General features: G+C 39.6%; 1 protein-coding gene across 3 annotated transcripts in view; it reads right to left on the reverse strand.

Moving 5' to 3' along the window:
• Positions 1 to 2347: 2347 nt before the first annotated feature.
• The window catches only part of smad10a (SMAD family member 10a), a 32177-nt gene continuing 7992 nt past the window's right edge, over positions 2348 to 26532 (reverse strand). The window contains exons 3-13 of one of the 3 annotated variants that reach the window (XM_068575113.1): positions 24537 to 24777; positions 20661 to 20835; positions 20462 to 20485; positions 17485 to 17697; positions 14300 to 14569; positions 13351 to 13434; positions 12804 to 12857; positions 12338 to 12521; positions 10647 to 10815; positions 10312 to 10450; positions 2348 to 9367 (exon numbers count right to left, since the gene is read on the reverse strand). In XM_068575113.1, the coding sequence (XP_068431214.1) occupies positions 9156 to 9367; positions 10312 to 10450; positions 10647 to 10815; positions 12338 to 12521; positions 12804 to 12857; positions 13351 to 13434; positions 14300 to 14569; positions 17485 to 17697; positions 20462 to 20485; positions 20661 to 20835; positions 24537 to 24777 (1765 nt within the window). In that variant the 3' untranslated portion in view covers positions 2348 to 9155. Of the gene's footprint in view, positions 9368 to 10311; positions 10451 to 10646; positions 10816 to 12337; positions 12522 to 12803; positions 12858 to 13350; positions 13435 to 14299; positions 14570 to 17484; positions 17698 to 20461; positions 20486 to 20660; positions 20836 to 24536; positions 24781 to 26532 lie in introns of all 3 variants that reach the window. The other 2 variants (XM_068575114.1, XM_068575112.1) reach the window with 2 other exon arrangements.

Genomic DNA, 26532 nt, shown 5'->3' on the forward strand with positions numbered 1-26532 from the left:
CCATCTCTGCCCACGTGTGCATGACACCATAGCAAGTCGGGATCAAGTCTTACACAAATGTAACTGTATCTCTGTTTCAAATTAATAGATGCACACATTAAAACAAATATCTAACCGACATGCATTGTGGTGCCAATCACCGGTGACAAATATCTAACCGACATGCATTGTGGTGCCGATCACCGGTGATCGATTCTACGCCGGCTCATCTCAGCCTAATATTATTAATGTATTCACACACCAAAGTCGCTCGTCTCTCACTGACTGTCATGAAACAGGCTGTGTGGCCATGACACAAAGGAGGGAATACACAGGAGTGAGTTGTTTGCCAACAAATATAGTTTATTTAGTTATACCAACCAGAGGCAAACCTGATTGTTGTGCCCAAACCCAACCTGGCGTCTCAGAGAGGGAGCTGCTGCTACTGCTGCTGCTGCTGCTTCTTCTTCTTCTTCTTCTTCTTCTTCTTCTTCTTCTTCTTCTTCTTCTTCTTCTTCTTTCATAGTCGAAATATTAAACTTTTACTTTGGAAGAGCTCTGAATTGATCAAATTCTTGATTTTGTGTCAATGATCCCTGCTGACATTGGGCGAAGGTAGGGTTCACCCATAATACTCACACGCAATTTAGAGTCATCAATTATCCCAACCTGCATGTCTTTGGACTGTAGTAAGAAGGACAACCACGCTAACACTGAGAGAACATACAAACACCACACAGCCTTGCAGTGTCGAACCCTTCTTAATCGACACAGTAAAAACACTTGATGTTCAGAAGTATGTAGTCAGATATGTCCTGAACTGTCAGAGATCTTTAAATCAAATGTATTTGTTGTTCTCAGGAATTATTCATTATTAATTTTTGCAATTTAATCGAATTTTATTTTTAATTCGAAGGGACAAAGACAACATGTTAGGCAACATGATTAAATATGAAGTTTGAATCATGTTTGTGCAGGCTTCCATATAGAACAAGGCTCATTGGATGAAGGCAGGGACATGGGATATGACATGCAGAGCAACTGGAGCTGCAATGTTGGAGAGTAACAGCAGGAAATAAAGAAGTGGTGTTGGTTCACGCACACCTTTGCAAGTGCAGAAGAGATTTTACCTCACATGTTGTTCCCAATAGTTTTGACAGGTGACAAACCCTCTTGTTAACTCTTCTTGATCCATATAACCTCTGATTCTGAGGAGCGAAGCCAATGCGGAATTGTCTTAAACTTGCATTCATTCAAATGGCCACCAGGGGGCGACTCCTCTGGTTGCAAAATGAAGTCTAGTTCAACAAGAAAGGGACTCTACTTCTCAGTTAATGTATTCCCTCAGAAAAGACTGTAATTTGGGGTAAGTTTACACATAGAAATGGTCTAGCGGAGCTGTGGAACAAACCGCCGATCATCTGGTTGAAGAACGACCCTGCACACCGATGAGCCACAGTCACCCACTATCCTATGTGTCTCTGCGCCACTCCTCCTTCATCCTCATTCACATTCACTGGTTGCAACAAGTCATGACTTATACAGTCAATGGGCCCATAGAGCTCTAACCCTTCCTCCCTGCAGCCTTGTTAGGGCTTCTTCACATGAACGGAGGAAGGAACATAACTGGATTATTCCAACATTTACAAGGTTTTTGACCCAACAAATTAAATAAGGGCTGATCAAATGTTTTACAGACACTTCCAGAAATCTCTTTCCCAATGTAAGTCTATAGGGAAAAGTGTATTTGGTTCCCATGGCATCACATGGCATCCCATGGTGGATATGGACATTCTTCCTGAGTTTGGGGACATGATCCCAATCTTAATTATAATCCGGACAGCCCAGAGGCATGGCAGTAAAGTAGCGTCCCTCCTTGTTGATGCTGTAGGTCTACTGGTGTTTATTCTGTCCTTTGTCTCTTAGTGAAGTGTACTGCCATCTCATGATGCCAGGATGATGTCATACACCTCTCCAGACTACCTGTCTTCAGGGTAGAATTGTTTGTGATTTAGTATTCAGCCCTGCAGAAGAGGATAGGCCTAATCTGGTCTTCATATTAAATATTGACTATTATGTATTGACTGACTCATAAACTTGAGTTCATTAGTAAAGACATTGATGGATTTACTTACATAATGTATCCAAAGCAACAGGCTACCATAAGCACCGTTTGTGATCACTAATGACAGCATTCCCAGCAAGATATCTGAATTGTATGCATATTTCCTGTATCTACTTTTAATATATGTTCCAATATTTCTACACAATACATAAAGTTCTCATCATTATACACAAGGTCCTATGCAGTCATCGTGTGTTGAAGTGAAACCTGGAGGTTTGTTTTAGGGAGATTGTGAAGCATGACAGGGTTCATTTATCAACTAGTAGCAATACCTCATCAAAAAAGGTTGTATAACTATGACAATACCACTTGTTTATCGTATTTTAATATACAGTCAACATTACAAGAGCAGCACATTTTTACAATAAAATAATTACAAAATTAAAAGAACAATATTCTAACAAAGCCAAACACAGTTCTTTAGTGGATGATAATGAATCTTAAGTGGTTTAAGGATGGGATGAAATCAGATTTTATTTTAATATATTTTGTGAGATAAACAATGTGAATGTTTAACCCCAAACCTGTTCTGAAAATTGTTGTTCTATTTAGATTTTCTTTCAATCTATAAAATTGGATCTTACATTTTCCAACACACCCGACAGGCATTTTGAACTGTTTAGGTCAGCTTTAACAACCCAACTCAATGTCAGTCAATCATTATGTGTGTCATTATGATGAATGTAGTTAACGTTATGATCATTATAATTTGATCATATTCCAAGGGTGAAGAAACAGTGGCTACATTCAGATAATTATATTGGTAACCTATCTTTCCATAGCTATCTATCTAAACATAAAAGACACTTAAATAATGACAAATGTCTTATATGATTACACAGAATACACATTTTGATGCATTAACTTTGGTCTATTTAAAACAACGACATGTCAGAATGCAGCTTCAAAACAAGCACCACCAGATTAAAAAGATTGCATTAATCTGTCTATTATTATAATGTTGTTTTATGATGATACAGTTTACTGTAGACTATCGAACCAAAGATGTGAGAACCAATCATATTCATCAACAGATGTGGAAAGCAGTTGGCTTTAACATTTTGTGTGGACTTCGTCAGACCACAGATTAGACGTGGTTGAGTGTTTGGTTTGTATTCAAGTTTGAATCCTGAAGAAAGTAATCGTTATTATTTATGAGGTGTTTCCTGGAGACAATTATTTAAATTTAGCTGTAATCGTAAAAAAAAAAAAAAAAAAAAAAAACCTGAAGGTCGGTACACTTCCAATCAATGAATTCCAATACATTGCTCGTGTATTCCAGTTGTGTCTTTCGTTGGTGCGGATCAGACCTCATGTCTGTAGATAAGATACTTTCCCTTTAATTAGTATCGATAAAACGGTACTTTCTAAGAAACTTTCTTGGACACGATTAGAATATATTCAGAATCATAAAATAAAGCATTACAGAATTTGTTTTACAGAATGGAAGCCCACAAGGGACTTTACTAAAACCATAATGTAAACCTGAAAATGTAAATCCACAATAGCGCTATTATTTTCCACATGTGTAAAATCTGAATTTAAAATCTAATTTGCATTTTTGTTTAAAATGTTAACATAACATAGCTGGCTGACATTACATTTATAGTCATACCTCGATGTACAGTGGACAACATATGCGATTTAATAATGCATCCATTTATGTAAGCATTATTTTTGTCAATATGAAAATGTCCTTTTCTAAGAATTTAAAAATGAAAACGGCATTCATCATTTGATTTGCAAAGACATCCAAAATCTACATTGGAAGTGTTATTCTGTCAGCCCTCTGATTCATACGGGTCGGCAGTCACGTCCTCTTTTCACCTGCCGACTGCCTACATTGTTTTATTGCATTTTATTAAATAAATGCTACGACTTAAATGATAAACAGATTTGAATATGGTCATATAACACCCATACGACAATGTGAAAATTAAAATGCATATAGAATTATTGCATTTGAATTGTTACTCATATAACACATATGAATGTGGAAAGTTACAAGGATATTGTTGTATTACATTTTAAAGTAGACATGTTCATAACTCCCCTATGGGCTTCCACAGTGCAGCAAAAACCTGCTGCAGCTATGCTGCTAACAAACCGGATGGAACCAGCTCCACGAGTTCAAAAGCAGTGCTGGAATGAGCTGAAGCTTGGCTCCAGTTGTTTACACATGTGCACATGATATAGATGCACAAATAGACAGGTGCCAAGCCTTTCTGGACACATGGAGGTGATGTGATTGCAAATAGATAAACCTCTGACGATGACGCTGAAGATGAGGATGTTTGCTCTTTATCTGCAAAAGCCTACTTGAACACTTGTACCTCCCTGAATATGGGCAGAAGAGAACAGATATGACATCTATTTGGGTTGTCCATGCTAATATTAAAACAGTGCAAAGCGTACTCATTCATAGTTTACACTCACAAAAGACTAAGGCAATAAATAATACTACTCAGGTATGATGAGAGATTCGTCAATACTCAGTTTGACACATTGTGATATCTTCAATGAACTACACAGATACCTGAGGGAACCACAGAATACCATCAAAAGATTTTGAACAGCGGAAAACCAAATCACAATGTGTAACATCCATCTTCATGAGTAGCAAAACAAACTTGTGTCTGTCTTTTATTCCAGTGTTGGTGCATCTACGGTCGACAACAAAAAGGCACAAATCACAAATATGCATATGGTTGCTCTTTGTTAAGCAGCTGAATCAGATGACAAATGTTCCCTGACACCTCCCAGCTCACATCTGAAACTATATCAGAAACCAATACTTCTTGTGTAGCACAAGAGTGTACCTTTTGACATGAAGTACATTGTACCCTTTTATTGGGTTAGCCACATCTTTTTACACAGTACATTTAGCCTGTGTACTATTCACAACAAGCCTGTTTGGGGTCTCTGAACTCTGGTGTGTATCATCCTTCAATGTGAATCACTGTAGTACACGCACAATCATACAGGGACATGTACGCCAGAGGTGTGCAGTCTGTGCTGGGTTTGGCTTTAAAGGACACGGTCCTGTCTCTCTTTACATGGTACACATTTGCCACATGTACTGTACTGTTGCTGTACTGTGTTGTAATATCTTCTCCGCTGCATACTTCTTTCCAAACACAAATACTTTCTGATGTAAAATACCCATAGTCCGTGCTCTAAGCAATGACACATTTGAGTTCAGCTGAAGTTACAGTAGTTTGAGGTTTCACCAGTCAGGTTTGGTTCTGGCTACAAGCAGACAATCAACTACGAGAAGTTTACTCTCCGTTAAATCCCCAAACCACAGTCAGTGGAAGCACAGCGGGAGTTCTCTTTTATTCCAAAAACTTACTTTTGAAGTTTATCCACTTGAGGTTAGACTAACACGTAACGAGGACTGTGGGCGAAGGTACGAGTTCATGGTCAATAATGGGCAGCGGAAATGCTTACGGCAACTCTCTTCCCTTTTTTATGTACATGAGGCAGCTAAGGATTGTCTAAAAGGGACAGTGTGTAGGATTTGGTGGCATCTTGGTGAGATTATTAGTTTTAGGTGATAATACCAGTGGTGGGCTGTCAGGGGCCTTCTCAGCCTTCACGGCAGGCCTAAACAGAATCACAAAGTTATAGTTACTTTATAATTGAATAGTTTTTCAAACATATACTACATGTATTATGATTATTTCCCCCTATCATCTTATTTTCTCATTGCACAGATCTTGTCTTCCACAGTTGCGCTGCCTTCAGCTTTCAGCCTGCAGCACTGCTTTTCAGGGCAGCAGGCTTTCGTCCAATCACATTTTTCTCTCCTGTGTCTCTATGGAAGCAAAGCAGTTTAAGCTGGCCTTTGCAGATTAAAGTACACTGAGAGTGGATGTTGTGGTTGACTATGGTTGATCTTCAACAAATCAGACCTTTAGTTTGACAGGTTTGGCGGATTCTTTGACATGCAGGGCCTGCGAGACAGCGTGGTCGTGCGTGATTGGTCAGTGGCCCCGCATGACCATTAACATGCGCTATGATTGGTATGATTGGTCCGTAGGACAGGAAATTAGCTTCAACCTAGAACCAAAAAGCTACCTTGCTGGTGGATTAAGACTTGCTTGTGTACTGATGACGCCTTTCGCACAAAGGATTACGGAAATGTGGTGAGTGAAATACTGGCTGTCTAACTTATTTTTTTAATATCTGTAGTTGTATTTAATCATTAAAGGCGCTGCTGCTACTGCTGCTGCTGCTTCTGCTGCTGACGCCACCGCTGCACCCAGCAGATATAGAGGCGCTGCATAATTGTGCGTTGCACGGCGGGGGAGTCCACGCTGGTAGATGAAGTGGCTTCATGGGTCGGTCTACGCGCCCAGCACATTGCTTAACGGCAGCGTCTCCTTTTTTTCCCGCATCATACTGATAAAGTGGCTTCGCAGGTCAGGTGTTCACACACGTGGTGGACCGTATGAACACACTGTGTATTGAGTGGGTTGGTCTGGACAGTAACTCCCAGGACACTTTTTTTCCCCAAGTCCAGCCGTGATGTGGACTATACGGCACTCATTGAAGGCATATGGTCTAAAACCCACAGCTCACCACTGGATAATACACTAATTAAAACATAATTATACATATCATATATCATTCCTGCTAATCCCCTGACATGCTACACACTGGCCCTTTAAGATTGACTTAAGAATTCTTACTCTTAATGTATAACAGGATGTAAATGAAGAACAAAATGACACCTGAAAAATGGGGCACTTAAGTCCATGAATAGAGTCCCTCGTGCATGCTGGGGTACAAAATAGTTGATGACATGACTTGCAATTCCAGGAACCATATGGCAGCCATCTTACCTGGGTCCAGTTTAAAACTTGCTGTAAATGGAACCTTAAACAGCTTCGATTGTCTTTATATTGTATTTTTCTACCAACACACCAATATTGTTTTTATTCAATGAACTGAGCGAGCTGTCTGGAATGAACAAAAAATCTCATGATTGTGTAAAGACACAATTTTGATTTTAGGGTGAACTGTCACTTTTAGCATCAGCCACTTTCAGTTTTGCTGTTTTTTAGCATGAGGTTTGTTTTGATGATGAGAGGAAAAGTTGAGGAGCTTTATTTGAGGTGATAACCTAAATTTTTGGGAAAGCTAATGCCGGATTCAAGGTAGCTAATTTTGGTGAACGTGTAATGTTAACATGCCATCACTCGCCCTCTAAATACGTCGGCTGATGATTGTCTTGAGATATTATGAAACGGGATTACAAGCACTTCTCTTTGTCATGTTTGTTTACTTTACACTTCATTAGCATGGAGGTGCTTACATGTTAGTGTAATATTAATAACTTTTTTTTAACGTCAATGTTACTAGATGGTACATTTGAGCTTTGCTAGTGTAGCTGGCTGTAACTTATCTGTTTAGCTAATGGATCAACACTATCAACAATCACTCTTCACCAACGCTTTGGTAGTTTTAGTGTTGACTCATTTGTAACAAATGAATCGCTCTTCTCTGTACTGGCGTCTGGAAAATGAAGCTAGCCTCTCTGGCCTCTTTGGTCCTTCTGGTAGAGTTATTTAGTGCTGGCCATTGGCGGCCATTGAACCCTAACCCAGGTAAGATAGCAAACGGTCATTATATTATTAATAGCTATGATGTAATGTCATAGCTACTGTTTTACATCTATGCAACCCACCTACCTCATTTGACTGGAATCACAATATAAGCACTCAATCAATCATATTAATGCTGTTCATGGTTTTAACTCTCTACTCATTTAGCCTTTATTTCAAAATAAGAGCACACTCTTACTTCATATAAATTCATCTGGGATCAACAAATCAATCCTCAAACTTTTTCCAAACCAAATGTGTTGGATGAGAATAAACATCCCTATTTTAGCCTGATAACAGCAATTACAGTCTGAATTGGTTGAGCCACATTTGAAGTACAGGGCTCTAACGGTACCAGGGACAACAACCATCAGTTCAATAAACTGCTGGAGTGGCCATACTGTAGGAGATGATGCTCAGCAGTCAGACCAGAGAACGGACAGGCACTCAGGTCTCTGTCTCCAGGGCTGCTGATCATTACTATCATTACAACTTCTTTCTGCTGTAACACGTAGAGTATAACTGATGTTCCACAGTAACACGTAGTCCACTCATCTAGTACTGCAACTGCACATCACAGCACGGTACATTATAAACCTCAATAAATACAAAGCTTAGGGAGTGTTGTAGCCAGAATCCTATCAGAGGGCTCCATTGATTGACTCCTGCCTGTCAGTGATGATCAAAGTGTGTGCGCTTTAGGCGTAAAACGAAATGTGACTTTGCACTGTAGTTATGAGGTATTTTGGCTTTGGTGATTTCCACCAACCATTTGGTTACATACAGGGTAGCACTGTTTCATTACAAAGTACAACAACACTACTTTAAAGCTAAATGTTTTGGGCTTTTTAGCCTTTTGGTACAAAAATAATATAGTTTGAGCTGAGCATAATAAGAGGGCTAACCAGCTATCAATGCTAACAGTTTAGATCAACATACAGTGAAGAGCACAGCACAAGCACAGATGACATAATAGGTTCCCTTAATCCATACTTCTACATCAGTTCTGCTGTTGATTAGATGTAAAGTGAACTGTAATGCTGTTTGTATTCAGTGTGAATTTACCGACAGCATTTTCAGAGGTATGCAGTTCTTTTTCTGTGTTTTTCACTCCTGTATAACTTTGTATACATCCGTGAATAAATGTGCAGAACACTCATACTATTAGAAGAAATCCAAATTGCATATAGGGGAGCTGGAATTCTGGAACACATCCCTGGATCTCTACAGTGCATACGAATGTCTTTAGAATCTTTACCTTCAGAGCTCCAACTCCCTTGTGTTTGACTTTAGATTGTAGCGTAAAGCATTGGAAAAACCATCAACACCTGGTTTCCATTGATTTGCTATGTGTATCAATTAGATAGCATATTTGGCAACATGTGTGTCTGTGTGTGCACATTCATAAAACCCAGATTGGAATTTGAACTTGGTCATGGTCCTCAGTTAGCAGGCCCTGGGTCTGCCAATGGCATGGTGTGCAACACCTCATCCAGAAGCTGCAGAGCGCGGTGCAAGTGGACCTCCACCCAGCAAGGCGTGTGTTTGATGCTCTGCCGAGGGTAGTCGGGCCCCCAGCCCTTCACGAAACTGAGCCGCAGGATACACAGGCGCCTCAGGTCATCAACACCGATCCCCGCCGCCGCAGACAGACCTGTCAGGGAACAAGCGGGAAATGACAAAGGATATCTGATTGGTGCTCACTATCAGGGCACTCGTCCCCCACACTGCCATTTAGTCACTCCCTGTTAAATCACATTGTGATTGATTGACAACTGATCATGTATTTCATTTTATGTTGTATTCAGCAGCAAATCCTCAGTGAATCCCTGGCTGCTGCTGGTGAAGCTGCAGGTGATTAAACATTATGACCAGAGCTTCGGACTATTTAGTCAATGGGTCAAACTGGAAGTGAGGTGGACATGGCCACTATAGCAGCTGCACATATTACATAGAAGCCATAAGCCTCTTCTTCCACTGGACAATAACACTAATGCCCACTAACATCTAGCTCTTGCCTTCAGGGGGAAAGGTGATAATCCAGGACAAATGACAGGTATTTATCGGATTCAGCTCAAAACTGCATTGAGTTGCAGAGTGGGCTTGAATACCAACATCTTACTATTACATATTATTATTACTATTATTATTATTATTATTATTATTATTATTATTATTATTATTATTATTATTATTATTATTATTGTTATTATTATTATTATATCATTGTTTCCTGATAATGTGAAAAAAATGAAATGTCAGTAACCAGTCTCTCTTCATGGCTGCTTCTTATTGTACCCGTTCACGTCGTTGTTCCACTCGGCTGTACCTAATTTGGTCCATTCGGTTCACAGGATTGTGTGAATCACAACCAGTGTTTCCCTTACCGTTATAATGGGGGACCCACTGCTTTAAGTGTTTGTGTCGGTGTCATTGTTGCGACACCGACACAAACACTTGTTTCCCGAAGCTGTAAACCTATGGGAACCACTGATAATACATTCCACCTTGACCCTTGGACACACCACATTTAACATTTTAAATTGACTCTCACCATGTATTGTTCAAAGTCAAATTATTAGTGTTAACAACACTTACTAACTGCTGGTGCAATGCCTCCGACGCTGCCTGGACCGGGAATATTTCCTGCCACGGCGGCTGCTTGCGCAGCCGCTGCAGCCTGAGCCGTCGCTGCCTGCTGCTGCATCTGTCTGTGGCACTGCCGCAGGTCAAACACCTGACCAACACACACATTCAGTCTTAATAACATCTTAAACAGTTCACTCACTCATTGCAAAGGGATGTATAACTTATTTATGTGGGTCATGCTACACAGAAGCTCAATGATACTCACTGGCGTTCTCAAATCAACAAAATAGTTGAACAGTTTAAAAATAGAGGATCAGATTCCTTTGTGTGAGCTGGATTCAGACCTTGATGTAGGCTCCGGGGTAGATCTTGTGCACGGCATCTCCTGGTGCTCGGCCTGCCTCCCTGTCGAGGTAATAGCTCTGTACAAACACAGCATGGTCGCTCATACAGCGCATCCACACATCACCCTCACCACGACACTCCAGCTGCACGCCTTTACCTATGTGCAACCTGGAACACAAAAGATGTGGAACCTAGTTTATTTATTGTACAAATAAACAAAAGACCATTATTATAATTGTCAATTGTGTCTTTTGCTGGAAGATGAGTATCAACGTAGTCTGGAAATGGGCAGAGAGATAGAAGAGTGTGACATGCAACAACGATCCCACAGCTGGAATCAAACTGTGGGCGTTGCAGTTTAATAGTGAGCGCTGTAATCAGCTACCCGACGCTCTGTGTGAAGAGAAAGCTGCAGTACACGATCACTCTGCTTTCTGACTCAGAACAGCTCATTCCACCATGTGGGACCACAACAGAGAAGATCTTTGACCCAGATTAGCACAAGGTTTTTCAGATGTGCTGCTCATCTGGGTGAAGAAGAGGAGAGTGGTCATCTTCGTACCCTGTTGTTGCTCATTACGGTCAAATTAATGTTTTTTACATTTGTGGTGACTTTACACAAAAGCTATTTACTTTGTCGATCTACTTTACCAGAGAAACAGTAAGCATACAAAAAGCTCCCACAACTGCTTTCATGAGAAGAACCGAGTGCAATTACATGAAGACCCGAAGCTCTGCACATTTCTGTGACAGTGACAAACAACACACAGTGTTTGGAGAGAGATGAGGCAGTGGGATGCAGCCAGGAGGAGTGTGGCAAACATGGCCTTGAATATTACAAAATTCCAGCCATACAGAAGAACAACTCATGTGTTTTAAATAGCCACGTACTGTTTTTTTGCATGTCAAGATCAGGCTCTACTATATCATTAGTATTTTACTATTTGGAGAATCTGAATCCAGTGGTGGCTGAAGGAATTGTTTGTGAGCAGCTGTGTGAGCGAGGAGCAGACGTTCTCCGCTCACATGCTGCACTAAACACAGGCAGGATGCCGCCAATCTTTCCCAGCTTTGTCCAGTTGCAGTAGATTTCCCTGACCACCGTTTCACACCCACACAGCGCTCTCCGCACTGCATCTCGCCAAGCATCCGATGAGGCTACTTATATTTCCCAACGGGCATTTTGGCCAGACAACTACAAGTGATACTGATGTGAGGTCCCGGGACACGGTTGTTATGTGTACAGATTGTAAGGCAAATTTTGTATTTGTTATTTTGGGCTATATGAAATAAACTGAAATGAAATACCGCCAAAGAGCCAACATATGCAACGTAAACCTTGAGTGACGGCTGTCAATCATCCTGCTATCTAATTGGTTTGCCAACAACAACAACATTTAGCCGTACTTACCCGGTTAGAATTGAAACAGAGATTCTCAAAGCTTTGGAAGTGTTACTGTATTTAATTGCATTACTGTGCTTCATGTATTTGGCTTTTCCCTGCATTTACAGGCGGGACACACAACATTCCAACAGTGGAGAGGTGTATCGTCTGAAGTCATTATCATGCCACCTCACACACTGAGACAGAGAGAGGAATAACAGTGAGTGAGTCGGTAAGTGAAAGAAATATAGCATGAAAGAGTTCTACAGTGTTTCATATCAAGGGGAATCTTTTGAAGAGACACACCTGGCTCTCTCACTTGCGTCTGTGCGGTGGACGTTACTCAGCTGTCCGAGGCAGAACCGATCACCTCCTGATGGGTCAACATAACCGTCCACGGTTACAATCGGGCAGCTTGAGGGTACCTTGAACATCTCACCCACCTGAACGTCCATTTCAAAGTAGGAGATAGAGCACCAAAACTCTGGTCCTGCAATGAAAACAGAGCTGGTGGTCACAGCTTCTGTCACCTTTGTGCCTGAAGCAGAGACACCGTTGTTAAATGTCTCCTGCATCATCTATACATAAACATTCATCATAATCCTTGCGACCAAACCTTGCCAAACCTCGACCATCACCACTTTTACAGAAATATAATTTCTATAGCAACTGTCAACGTAGACTATCAGATTGTAAATGAGGATGACAGATATAATAAACCTGTATAAAGTCAGCATTAACAGTTACGATCCATAGTGACATCATCTCTGACCTGGATGGTTGGACACAGACGGAGGGAAAGAGGCAGAGCCATGGTGCTGGGACCCTGAAAGCAGAGATAGAAGTACATCAGTCTGAAGCAGAACAAACATAACGCTGTACCCAAGTCTTACTTTTCCAAGTTGAACCTGAACCAATCACTTGATAGAGTGGCTGTGAAAATGAACAAGTTCAGACTTTGGTAACTCCTTATGGTGGTATGATATTCCTCATGGTACTAATCAACTGTGTGGGCAGTGTTACTGTAACTCAATAACTTAAAGCAATAACAATATAGCAGAATATAAGAATGATAGCAGTGCACGTTGAAGCTCTGTGTTTCAGCATGTTGACACTGTGCTCAAAATAACATCTATCACCAAATCATTCTCGTGGACACATTTACAAGTATAGAATGTATTTCTACAGCCATTGTACGGTCGACATCTTACAAGTTATTTATGAGATCAGAAAGATCAAATACATAACAGAAGCTCCTCAATATGAGGAGCAGTCAATGGATGTGACAAACATGAACATCATGTTGAAGGATATCTTACAATGGTGGTTTTGATGATGACCACGCCCGTTCTGCTGGGGTCCTAAGGGAGTGTAGGAGGCTGTGCTGCTGCCTGTCCAGACTGCTGAATTACAGGGAAGTAAAGAATGATACATAAATAGCTTGACACAATTACACGATTCAGTTACTTAAGTTTAAACATATATTTCCTTGTACAACAGTCCAGCAGTGCAGCTCTGCAATAAATACTGCTGTCATGAAGATTCAATCATTATCATGATTGGAGTCGGAGTGGAAATGTTTATACTTACATGTGTTATCTATCATTTTTATGATGCATGTTTTTGTATTATCTTAAGTTATCTTAGATGTACAGAGATGAGGAAGAGTTGGAAGGGTGAATGTCAGGTAATTGCGTCAGTTATATTTAATTGACAGTGGGTGGATATTTGGCTGATCATAATAATTTAATAAACAGATTCATAATAAATATGAGTTGTATATATGATGAATATTATGTGAATTGTTTTGGTCCAATAAGTTTATTATTCTTATATGTTTTAAATGGCCATGTATTAGCCTATGTTTACACAGCAATAAAACAAAAACACAAATGCTATGATGCAACTTCCAGGAGCAGCAAGAATGAGACATTCACATTTTAAATCAACATTGAATGATTTTTCATTGTTAGGGTCATACACAGTGTATTCTTCTTTGTATACTATTTTGGACATTATATTTATTTATGTGTTTATTTATAATATTTATGACAATGTTTTCATATAAGAAGTTTGCTATGTGTTTGCTGTTATTGTTTTGTTTTATAGTTATTTGTTACATTTTCAAAATTAATAAATTACATTATTCTGCATTATTAGGCAATCGCTTATGTATCCCATCCCCTGGGAAGCAAAACCAAATATTGGTATTCAAGAATATCCATGTATTTATCTTAGTATGAATGTATTTATGTTGAGACCACTCACTGTGGAAGGCAGCCTGGCTCTGAGAGTGTTTATTGCTGCTGTAACCGTTCTGTCCATGAGGGTGAGATGGAGGGTGAGAAGGAGGTAGGGACGGTTGTTGTGGGTGGGGGGCCTGTGAGGGTTGCTGGGCAACCTGTTGCTGAGGAGGGGGTTGGGTCGGAGTCGGAGGTCGTGGTGCCGAGGTCATGACTTGAGTCTGTGGAGACGCGGTCTGGAGGCGGCCGTCACCGTGGCCGCCCTGCAGTGGGAGCATGGAGCCGGAGCCCGACACTGGAAGGAGATCAGAGGAATGTGTCAGGTTTAGTTAGTGTCGCCCTCAACCCTCAACCCTCTCTTTCATTTCTCAATTCAATCCATTTCAACTCTGCTTTATTGGCATTAATGTTCAGCTTAGATTATTGCAAAACAAGAAATTACTACATATTATTGAAAAACTACGTTTTACACAAAACTAACAAGAGAACAAACACACTCTAAAAAACACACGCACACACTCAGTGTTACAGATTTACTACAGGGCTTATCATCTCTTACAGTATGATAATAGTCAACATAGTTTGGAGTTAATGTGATTTATTGATTTTTCGGCCCACAACACTACGGCGGCTTCTGAGGAAACTCAGAATATATATAATGTATGTTCTCAAAAAATATTTCCCTTAAATGCTTGTAATTCTCACAGTGCAGTAAAAAGTGAGGTTGTGACAGTGAGCACAGCCTGGGTGGTCTGTTCTGTCTCTGGACAGACAGACTGTGTCACAGCACTCAGGTTCTCTGTTGTGGTGAAAGAGAATTCTAATTTACGTTGGGATTCGGTGGTTTCATTCCAATCTTTGATTCCATTTCTTTTCTTCTTCTGAGTTGATTTCATTGAGCCAGACTGTGTGGTGTCTGTCCTGAAGCCGTGGTGTGTGTGGGGAGAGCTTCAGACTCTTATCTGTGTTCCACTGCAAGGGTACTGGCCTTGGGACTGGCAGGAGTGGGGGTCGCTTGATAGGTGTTAATAAAATGTGATGGCTCGCTTTAGAATTTGAACTTTCAGTATGTATTGACCAATGTCTGCCCTGCATGCATTGACTGTGTGACTGTGAACTCCAAGTATGTTTTTACACTATAAGCAGGGCTTCAGGCAGGTGTGTTCACCGTGTTAGGACATGGACCCCACACTCTACTGGATTCATGTATACACAGGATTCTTGTATCTCTGAATTTCCCTTTGGGGATCAATAAAGTAATTATCCACCCATCCAGCCATCCATCCACTCATTCAAACATCCATTTATCTGCCGCTCTAAAGTTTGGGGTCACCTCGTATGTCTATGTTTATTCTTTCCTTTAATGATGACTATTTTAGAGACAAAAAGAGTATAATTTAGACACTTCATTTATTATTTACATTTGTTATAGTTTTAAAGTCTAAAAAGTCTCTAAAGTGTTAAATGCCAGGGGAGAATACTGATGCAACTATTTAATTTGACCAATGACTGGTGATTCTTTCTATTCATCTTCAACTGTTGCTTCGACGATCTTTTTCTCTTTCTGCCCTTTCAACTGTCAGTCTGGTGTAACCGGGGCTGAGAGCGGATGACCTCACACAACATAATATATACATACACACACTATTAAAAAGGATTGTGAAAAGGAAACAGAAGCTGCTCAATGAGAAAATAATAATATATATCAGTGGCAGGCCGTCAGGGCCCGCGAGGCATTCTCTGCAGGCCTAAACAGAATCACAAAGTTACTTGTCTAGGGTGTACACTGCATTTGCCCAATGACAGCTGGGATCGGCTCTAGCACCCTAAACAGGATAAGCTGTTTGGGTGGGGGATAAAAACGATGCGGCATAGTATCGCAATATTTTGCGTGGTGATATTGTATCGATACACGGAAGCCGAGTATGGATCTTTTATTATTTCAATTATAAACTTTTTGGTCCTAAAATAAGAAAAACAAAGGCTTTTTCAGTCCACTAGATGGTGCTGTGTTGTTTTGTGGTGAGGTCAGCAGAGGTTACTGATCAGCGTGATTGGTAGAAAGTTGGTCAAAACAAAAATGGAGACATCCGTGAAAGAAATTAAAAATATGCTGTCTGTGTTTAAATCAAACATCTGGACTTCCTGTCACTCTTAGCACCGCTGCTCGCACAGCTGTCGTGCGATGCACAGAACAGCATTCGTTAAAAAAAAGCATAACTGGCTACTGGTACTCTTGCGTGAAATCCACCAAGCTGTGTGTGCCTACGGGTAATATTATGAACCCAAATGAGAGGGTGTTTGATGTTCTGACGTTTTGGTTATTTCCACAACAAGTATAAAGCAAAAGAGTGGTTATTTTCATGATGATGGCCAAAATGAAAACTCTTTGCGCGGAGATAAGCCTCGCCCCCTCTCCGGCATGTCCAGCTCGAATGTTGCGTTTAAGTAGACTGTAATACAAACAGTTCAGTTTGTCAGGTGCAATGCTCAATATATTGCAGTATTGTGATAGGATTTAATCGGGACTCAAGTTTCAGGATAAAATAGAATCGTTGTGCCTCTGGTGATTCCCACTCCTAATGGATGGAGGGATGGATGGGTCTCTCACTTAGTGACATATTGTGCGGCTCAGTAGATATGTCCCTCTCCATTTATATAACCCGTCTGACGGACTATAAGGACACGCAGATGGAGGTGAATTCCTGGAGGGAGATATCTGTAAACGTCGGTGTGCAGGTCGACTCTTAAACGGTCGTTGCGCCACCTGCTGTTCTGGCGTATGGAAAACGCAGGTGAACTAAAAATCAAAACGAGCCCGTCAATCCGACTGCGTGGCCAGCCGCAGTTGGAGTTGCAGAAGTATAATTCAGCCTTAACAGTCATTTGAAAAACAGCTGCACTGTATTTTGAGTCAACACAATTTATAAAATAACTAAATTGTCCATTTAGTCACTATTTATACATGTTGAACATATAAAATTGAAAAAGATGATTATCTGCATAAGAAATTAAGAAACAGACAAACAATTGTGATTTAATAATCACTCGTAGTGATCACCATCAGTGGTTTCCTGCTATACTGTATGTATTAAAGCATGAGCAGCTCCTCCCGGCTATTCATCTGCCGCCTGCCCAAAATAATGAACATAGTATGAGTTAGTTAACCATTCAGTACTGAATACCAACAACAGATAATCAAAGGCTGACCTTTGGGTGAGACAGGCAGATTGGTGTATCTGGTGACAGGTGGGGGTCCATGGGGTTCAGACGACAGCTGTGGGGGATGCAAGGGCTGGCCATAGTGGTCTGGAGGAGGAAGCTTCATGGCCGCTTGGTGGTCCGACAGAGGCATGCCAGGTGGGAGATCCATCTGTATACAGTCATGGATGTATTCCTCTTTTATCAGGTTGCCTGGTGCTGCTGCAGGAGGCAAGAGGTGATGTCAGTGTGGGACACAGCTGATGGCTGAAAACTGTATTAAGCCATGAGAACATCTGAATAAAAACAGATCCTGAATATTATTGATGATAATCATAAAAAAATGTATTTGTGCAATGAATGAGGCCATGACGGGAGTCAAGTTGTTATATTTGCTCTTCTACCTTCCATCTTGTCATTGTTCAGCACCTTTTAAGCTGCTCTCCCCACATGCACGGTAACACACATTCATACAAGGTTTAAACCATTCTTTCTTCTGTTCTTCAGAAAAAATATAGTGCAAAAGCATCAGCACTTTAAACTCAGTTTATATAAAAAAAACATTACTATCAGAAACATTTGAATGTTTAATTTCTATCAAGTGCTTAATGAATTTCAGAACAATTTGTACTAAAACGCCATCCTATATTATTATTTTGAATGTCTGCCTGATTAAAGAGCAATGAAGCAATGCCATGGTCTGATGTCAGTGCTAAAGCGATGATGAAGCTATTGCCAGTGTTACAATCACCCTGCTGGAACCTCGTGCTGTGACAGGCCTTGTGTCCCAACGTGCTCCTTGATCCAAATGAAGCTAGAGCATAAATTCAGTTGGAACCACCTCCCTGTCTCCAGGTGCTCTATTCCAGTTTCTTGCTGCGCTCAGGCCCTTTTGCAACACATACATTACTGCTGGCTTCCTCCATCAGTCGCACGATGGTGTTCTTTTCAGACATAGGTATCTGTGTTTGCCTTAGTGGTGCTGGATACTGTTGGTCACAGGTGGACTGGCCACTGCTATCAATCCTTGTGAACGTCTTCCTTGTGTATTTCTGTTTGCATGCTTGCTTGCCTTGAATTGAATAAAGTATTTTGAAATAAGTTTAGGTGTCCCGTACGAAGACTTTACAAAGTCAAATATGATTGGTCCAGTCTTGCTTATTGTCGACTGTTAGTCAAAGTTTTTGCTAATAGATCCCTTTCCGTTTAAGCTTTATTTATCTATAGAAAGATAGTTAAATCCAACACCCAATTTGTTCAAGCCATTCAACTCTTTAATCACTCAATTCTACTCAAAACATTACAGGAAAGCAAACAGCTTGGGGTTTAAATGCCCCAAATGTTCTCCATTATTACTGAGCTAATCAATTGATTAGCAATTGATTAGTAAAATTTACAATTCCTAATTAAATGGATTCTCTCAAAGGCTCACGATCCATAGAAAATAAACGCAATAATCTTTCCATCAAAGATTTACCATTTCTCTGAGCGACAATAAAAAAAAACACATAACTGATACAAGATTAGTCTTTGCCACAACTTTGAAAGCTTGATTTGAAAATCAATGAGACTTGCAACAAGCCAGACTTTGTAATCAACCAAGGCACTTTCTCTCTTAACTCAATTTCAACACCTGCTCACAACGACACCGTATTAATGCTGCATGAAATAACACAAAGATTTGATTTTGCTCAAGAATATTTTTACTCAAAAACACAAGCAGACAAAGACAAACTGATAACATGCATAATAGCTTGCTCTTTAACCAAAGACTATCAAAATGGTAATCTTCCCAGACGAGAGAAAAGAGATACATCACTATACTACAATATATTGGGTATTGCGATACCTTGCAATTTATTACTTTTTTCCATCTGCAAATTGTCCCCAAAGGAAAACATATTTCATCTAATAAGATAACGTTTTCAGTCTGTTCATCTCACTTCAATCAACACTACAGCTGTGCGAGCAGCAACACTACGAGTGACAGGAAGTCCAGACGTGTGTGTGTATGTGTGTGTGTGTGTGTGTGTGTGTGTGTGTGTGTGTTTGTGTGCGCGCGCGCATGCGTGCGTGTGTACGTATATATATATACACACACACACACACACACACATACACGTATGTGTAATAATAATAATATATATGTAATAATATATATGCAATAATAATATATCTTCCCGATAACCAGATTAATCTTTTGGAACAAAAAAACAACAACTACCATCTCCCTCTCACGTCCCTGCCTCTTGAGAGCCACACCATCTCTACCGTTGCAAAAAAGGTCAATGTTGCTCAACATGAGATAGGGACCCAACTTAACAACAAAATGGCTCCATTTGTTGGCAGAACACCTCTGAATGGAACAAGTCACTGCAACACACAGCCTGACTTTGTGAAACCTGGCCTCTCCTTTCGGATGTCTCTGAATCTAGCAGAGAATGAAAACCTTGGTTTGTTTGTTTTTTTGTCTTTTTTTTCTGGAGTGGAAACATTTTAAGTGTAAATGCACAAATTGAAAATAAAACAATAGAAAGGTAGTAAAAACAACGATGTTATTTGCATTTAGCTTATATTTGACTCCAATGCTTGTTCACATAAGAGGCCATCACATTTACGTAACAAGAGAGTAAAGCTTTAGCATTTAGTAGGGGCTCCTCGTTCTCCATGTTTGGAGACTGGACGGTCCAAACTATACTAGTAGACATTATCAAACTTGCTTCTTGCTCCTTTGACCTTGTTCAAGAGCATGTTCTACTTATACATGTTTTCAATCATAAATCAGATGTGATAGCTCTTAATAGCAATGACAGCATCTGAACTTTGCCTTTGATCAGAAAAAAACAGCCCTCACTGTGACAAATATTATTCAACCAGTGGGATTCATACAATTCTTGGCTTAACTGCTATACCACAACATATCCCACAGTTTGATCACATGGGACACAAGAAACCTTAAATCATGATGTGGTGCAGTACAACTCACCTGTATTTTGAAGACTGAGGCCAACTGTCAGAGAAGACAAGAAGAAAGACACAGATGAGATGAAAACTTGACTAACCACATCATACAGAAAAGGAAGCATTAGCATCAAAGATTAAACAACTTTGTTTATCTATGCTTGCAAATATTTGCCGGTGATTGAAATAAAACTGTGAAAACTGTGAAGATGAAGCTGACCCACCGATGCCAGGTGACACTACCCTCTCATAATGGTAGGGGTTGACACATACATTGTCATACTTCAGGTCAAAGGCGTATTGGCAGAACTTGACATGCTTAAGTTCATTTTTGTGGAGGTCAGGCCAGCGCCACAGCCGTGCATAAATGACGTGAGGAAAACCTTTCCTCCCTGCCACCTGAGGAGAGAGCACAGCATCATTATAGCCTTTTGTCTAGTCACTCAAACCAATTATTCTTTAGAGCTACTACTTTCTAGACCCATGTGTGTTCTCAGCACTTCATATGTTACACATAGGGATCACTATGCCAACCTTGGTGGGAAAAATCTAATCTCGATCTTTTCTCTTTTTTTCTATCCAGCAGTAGATTTTATCATGAAAAGCTTTGGTTACAATAGGTTTGCTAAAGAGCTAAAGAGTGCAAATGTTGTATGTTAGCTTACCCTACGTTAGGCACAGTTAGTCCATAAAAGAGATCAACGTAATGGTATTGCCGGAGATATGCATGTACTATATGTACTTCAAAACCTTCTGCTGCAAATCTTCTTTATACCTACAACGTTAAATTGAGGGAAGTATAACTGTCGGTACGTTGACTGGACAGTCTCTAATACTAACTTCTAACTAGTATATTTTTTTCATTTGACTATGAAACCGATGACAACACATTTGTTAACGTTGGCTGTTGATAGTTGTTAGTTTTGTTTAAATGTGCCAGTTTTTTCTTTTTTCTTATTTGTCTACAGAAAGATGTTAGCAATACAATCGTTAAATATATTTCTGTGTCTACTCTCTGCCTGCTGTCGGAATGACAGAATGTTTACTCACCAACATTTAATTATAACGTGTGTTTACACACTGCCAGAGAAGATCCCAGCATTTAATATGTATCTGAGTTTTTGGCCTCTACACTAGAACTGTCAGAATTAACCCTGAAAATGTCAACTGGACTTTCTACTTTTTTTTTTTTTTTGATGTGACATATAAAGACAACATACTGTAAATACATCTTGCAAGGCCATATCATTCTTTAAGGCTATCGTCTAATGGCAACACAGATCGTCTCTCAATGTCTCCTCTAATCTGAAGATGTATTTGGTTAGAAATAGTTCTATATACATAGATGAGTTGGTTGTTTTGTTAAGGGTACACCAAGGTTTTAGGCCACGGGTGTCAAACTCGTTTTAGTGAAGCGGCCGCATGCTGCCCATTTTGACCTCAAGTGGGCCGGACCAGAAAAATCACAGCATAATAATGCATAAATAATGACAATGTTTCTCTATGTTTAAGTCATTGGTGAAGGTTTTTAGATGATAAACTCTATTTTAAGGCCGTTCAACAATTACCTAGAAACATAAAGACCAAACATTCAGACATCAGTCCTCTGTGTATCTGCTCTCCTCTGCAGATTCCCTCGCTTTGTGACACGTTTGTGACGCCACTTTCATGACGTGATCCATGTTTAACAACTTCCAACACAATAATATCAGTGCTCACATCAATTTTGACTGTGGATCAATGGTGTGCATGTCTGTCCTATAAGCAGAGGATCAGAGGTTTGAATCCCAGCTCTGCTAATTTTAGTCTTTAAAAAAAATAAAAAATAATTTCTTCTTCTGTTGGACTGGACACCCTGGACCCCGGGCCGTATGTTTGACCCTCCTGTTTTAGGCCATTTTAGTAGCAAAGTTAAATTCAAAGGTAAAAATCTGCATTTTTTTTTTTTTTTTTTAATTGTAACTTTTTGAGCGACCCCCCCTAAATGTTTTTATAAGTTGTCTCAAGTCGGTAAGGTTTGTGCTGGAGCTACCCAGGTATATTATAAATATATATTATTTATAATATACTATATATTAATAATATATTATATATTAATAATAATAATAATTATTATTATTATAAATGTATATTATATTGTCTGCAAATCAGTTGATTGTATGTTCCTGACCATTAATATGGATCCCATTAAACTCCTCACTCTGTCGTAAAGCTTGTGCTAAAAGCTCAATGTGTATGGCAAAGAGGAGGGGGCTTCTTCAGCAATATTCTTTCTGTTAGACTACCGTACATGTTCATTCTAGCTGTAGGACTTAGATAGATGTTTGTATTATCTTCATTGAGTCCAATGGCCTTTAATACTAGATACAGGAAGTTACAATTTCAATTGTCAAAAGCCTTTTTGGCATAGCAATATAAATAGCACTATTTTTTATTTTAAATTAAATGTATTATTTCCAGAATCCTCCTGATGCGTTTTTGTGTTTGGAGTTGTACAAAGAAACTGGTGTGGTCTTCATCATTAGGTCAGCTAAACATTTCTCAGATGTCTTTTCTATAATAGAAGTGTAAATCGTGTTTCCCACATTAAGAAAAGATATGGGTCTAAAATAGCTACAGTATTCTGCATCTTTTCCCTCTTGTGATGGCAGAGACCATTGCCTCATTCCATGAGGGTGGTAGCTGACCTTGATGTGAGCAGAGAGGCTAGTTCTTCTGATAGAAAAAGAATCACCAGGAGTCATATCAGCCTTACTTCTCTGGCTATGGCTTTAGAAACTTCATCAGGTGTTATCGGAGCTGTGAGCATATTGTTTTTACAATTCTCCAGTAGTTAGTATAGCAGGGCAGTTGTGTATATAAAGTTTTATAGAGATCTTTGAATGGGTTTTCTATTTCGTAGCTTTATACCTCCATTGCCCTGACTATGTAGCTGTGATCCTGTGTATCACATTTACAGTCTGTAAGATGCTTCAGAGCCAGGCTCATATTAGACCTGCTTCACAAATCTCCAAAAATGTGTCTATTTCCCATTTTGTGATCTTTATTTATTGTAAGAGTTCATGTTTGAGAGTAGGTTCATATCAGGTTAATATGTTTCTTTTAATAAATCAATTAAATTAAGATACATTTAAGTTATTTCTGTAGTGAGGTCATCACTATCGGCCTTCCTAAGACTCTAATTTCTTCGGAATTGTTTCTCTTAATATATTAATATTCTCTTTATTTCCATTTTAATTTGTTCAGTTGGAGCTGTGTTCTTCAATATGCTTACAGTAATGTTTACCCTGTGTATTAGTAAAGTGGATTGCATTATGATCTGAGACAATAGCCACCCAAATTGTACAGTCTGTTAAGTTATGCACTTTTTTATCTCCATCCTTAATCAACCTAACCTGCTGCACACCCTTCCCAGATTGGTCCCACCGTCTAGCCAAGTCCTTTTATCTTTCTTCAGTGTACAACTCTCAATACACTTTTTCTTAGCCTACACCACCTTTCTCTTCACCTCAAGCTGCATCTCTCTGTGCTCCTAACTACTTTCTTCATTTCTCTGAATATCCTTTTCTTTGCCAACCTCTTCCTCTGAATACTTTCCTGTACTTCCTCATTCCATCATCAAGTCTCGTCTTCCTTTCTCCATCCAGATAAAACACCAAGTACCTTCTTAGCGGTCTGCCTCACCACTTCTGCAGTAATTGCTCGGCCATTTGGCAACTCTTCCCTGCCTCACAGCGCCAGTCTTAATTTCCTGGGTTTGATAATGAAAATATATTCAAAATATATGAAACAAGCTAAATTTATTAGGGTCAGACTGAATTCCTGTAAAAAAAAGACACTCCAGATCAAAAAACTGATAGCTGTTTCAATTCATTGTGCATTGATTTTAAAAATTAAATACAATTTTAATGGAAAAGTGACAATCCCGAAAAAAGCTTGAGATAAATTCCTCACTGTAAAATCTGAAAGCAATATATTAAAAATTGAAGAGATATCAAAAGAAATCCTTGTGCAACTGCACAGCATTGATAAGAAAGGGAACCTATAAGTTGTTTACGTGTAATATTGAAAGTTGAGTGGACTGTTAGAGGTGCACTGACCTGCAGCCGTCCATCCAGTGTTCTCTGGATTGTGACACACTTGCTGGGATGGACACCATTAGTGGTGATGGCGGTGATGAGCGAGTCCAGCTCGTCCTTCTTCTCCTTCAGCTTCTTCACCAGGCTCTCAATGGCCCGCTTAGCGAAGCCCTCGTTCTCTCCGCCCTGCCGGTGACACATGAGGCTGTGGACGATGCTGAGGCAGGCGTCATTGCTGCTCGGGGGATTCACTGACATGATGCTGCTGCCACAAGACACAGAAGGAGGGCTTGTTATGTTTATAAAATAGGTCATATTAATCCCATCTTATCTGTCCTGACTCCCTGTAAAATAAAGACAAATATTGTATATCCACCTTTACATCTACAAAGCCCTAATTGGTCAGGCACTGTCATATCTTAGGATATTACCCCACTAGAGAGCTGAAAGTCAGTTTTATTTGTCACTTCTTCTATCTGTGCAAACATACAGCAACTGTTCCCTTCTTTTGGATCAGCTCTGCTATTCTTCTTTTCGCGAAAAAATTGAATATCAAACCATTTATTTTATTTAGGCTGAGCGACAGTTCGTATCTCAGGGAACACAACATACACACCTTGGTTACTGCAGCATTAGCCTGCTCTTTGTTTATCATCGTGACCTCTGTGTAAACACTTTGAGATGTGTGCCCTTTCTGCCTTCCAGCTCAGACACGATCGTATCAATTTCTTCAGTATTTGTTTTGAGCATGTCGCTCTCTTTTACAACATATTTCCCGCTTTCACCAAGATAACCCTCTAGAGTAGACAAATGTATTTCCTTCTATAGAGAACTGTGGGCGTGCCAGTACGCTAACTGGGAAGACCAGGCACGCGCCTGTCAATCTCGAATGATTCTGATTCCTTAACATACGAACGGCCGTGCCAGTTCTGTCCCTCGATGCAGTATTTCTGGACAGATGTGGTACCGATCACCTGAAAGCCCAGTATTTTAGTTACAGAGTGAAGTATGACTCTTCTACTGGTTAAGGACTCTAATTCTTCTACTACTACAACTAATTTGCCATTCAAATATGAATCAATGCATGTTTACGAACTACCTGAAAAGTATTTCAGTTCGGATTTGTGTTCAAAGCTGGAGAAACAATATTTAGCGACAGACTGGAGTTTTATGACCCCAGTTTATGACCCCCACCCTGCAGTCCTCTGGTTGTGACTCTCAAAAAGACACACACACACGCACACACAATAAATGAAAGACGAAAGAAAATTGATGCACAATACCATGTGCTGTAGCTACACGTTAGTAATAGAATCTGTGATTAAGTTGGTTTTCTATTTTGGTAAATTTCAAATTAAACAACTTAAAAACTCATACCAATAAATACAAAACAGGCCTATATTTTTATCCTGGTGATTTTTATCCTGTGATTCTACCTGGTCACATGTCATCTCTAAATTCAGAAAAGGTTCATCGATGCATGCATCGACTCATTCATTCCAACTTCATTTGGAAAAATATTTAGGTCACTGTAAACCATGTCAAGTGCTTTGTAGCAACCAAGATTATGAGAGTTAATTTATTAATATCATTTTTTTAATGAGTTCAAATGTATTGTTGCTTAACTCCAATTGCATCTGATAGTTAAAGCTGAGAGCCAACACTCTTCTTATTTACACCAAGGCGTGGGTTTATGGTTTAGAATTTTGAGTAATTAATTAAGAATACATGTTTTAAATTTAACATTACATATAAAAAATGTTATCCGCTGTTAAACACCTTCTTCTTCGAGGACATATTACCTCCAAAACAACAGTGGACAACAAAATGATGTGCTAATCAATGTTTTATAATTATTGTCTTTTATTGTGTTTTATATCATTACATTGAATGCTGACGATTTTACATTAATATATCGTTAATTGTTTCTACATACGGGCGCACACACACGCACGCACACATGCACGCACACACGTCATTAAATAATCTTACACAAACATTCACATACATGTAGAAA

This window comes from Clinocottus analis, unplaced genomic scaffold (assembly GCF_023055335.1).
Source record: "Clinocottus analis isolate CAN_PGR_092001 unplaced genomic scaffold, fCliAna1.0.p SCAF_14, whole genome shotgun sequence".
Lineage (NCBI taxonomy): Eukaryota > Metazoa > Chordata > Actinopteri > Perciformes > Cottidae > Clinocottus > Clinocottus analis.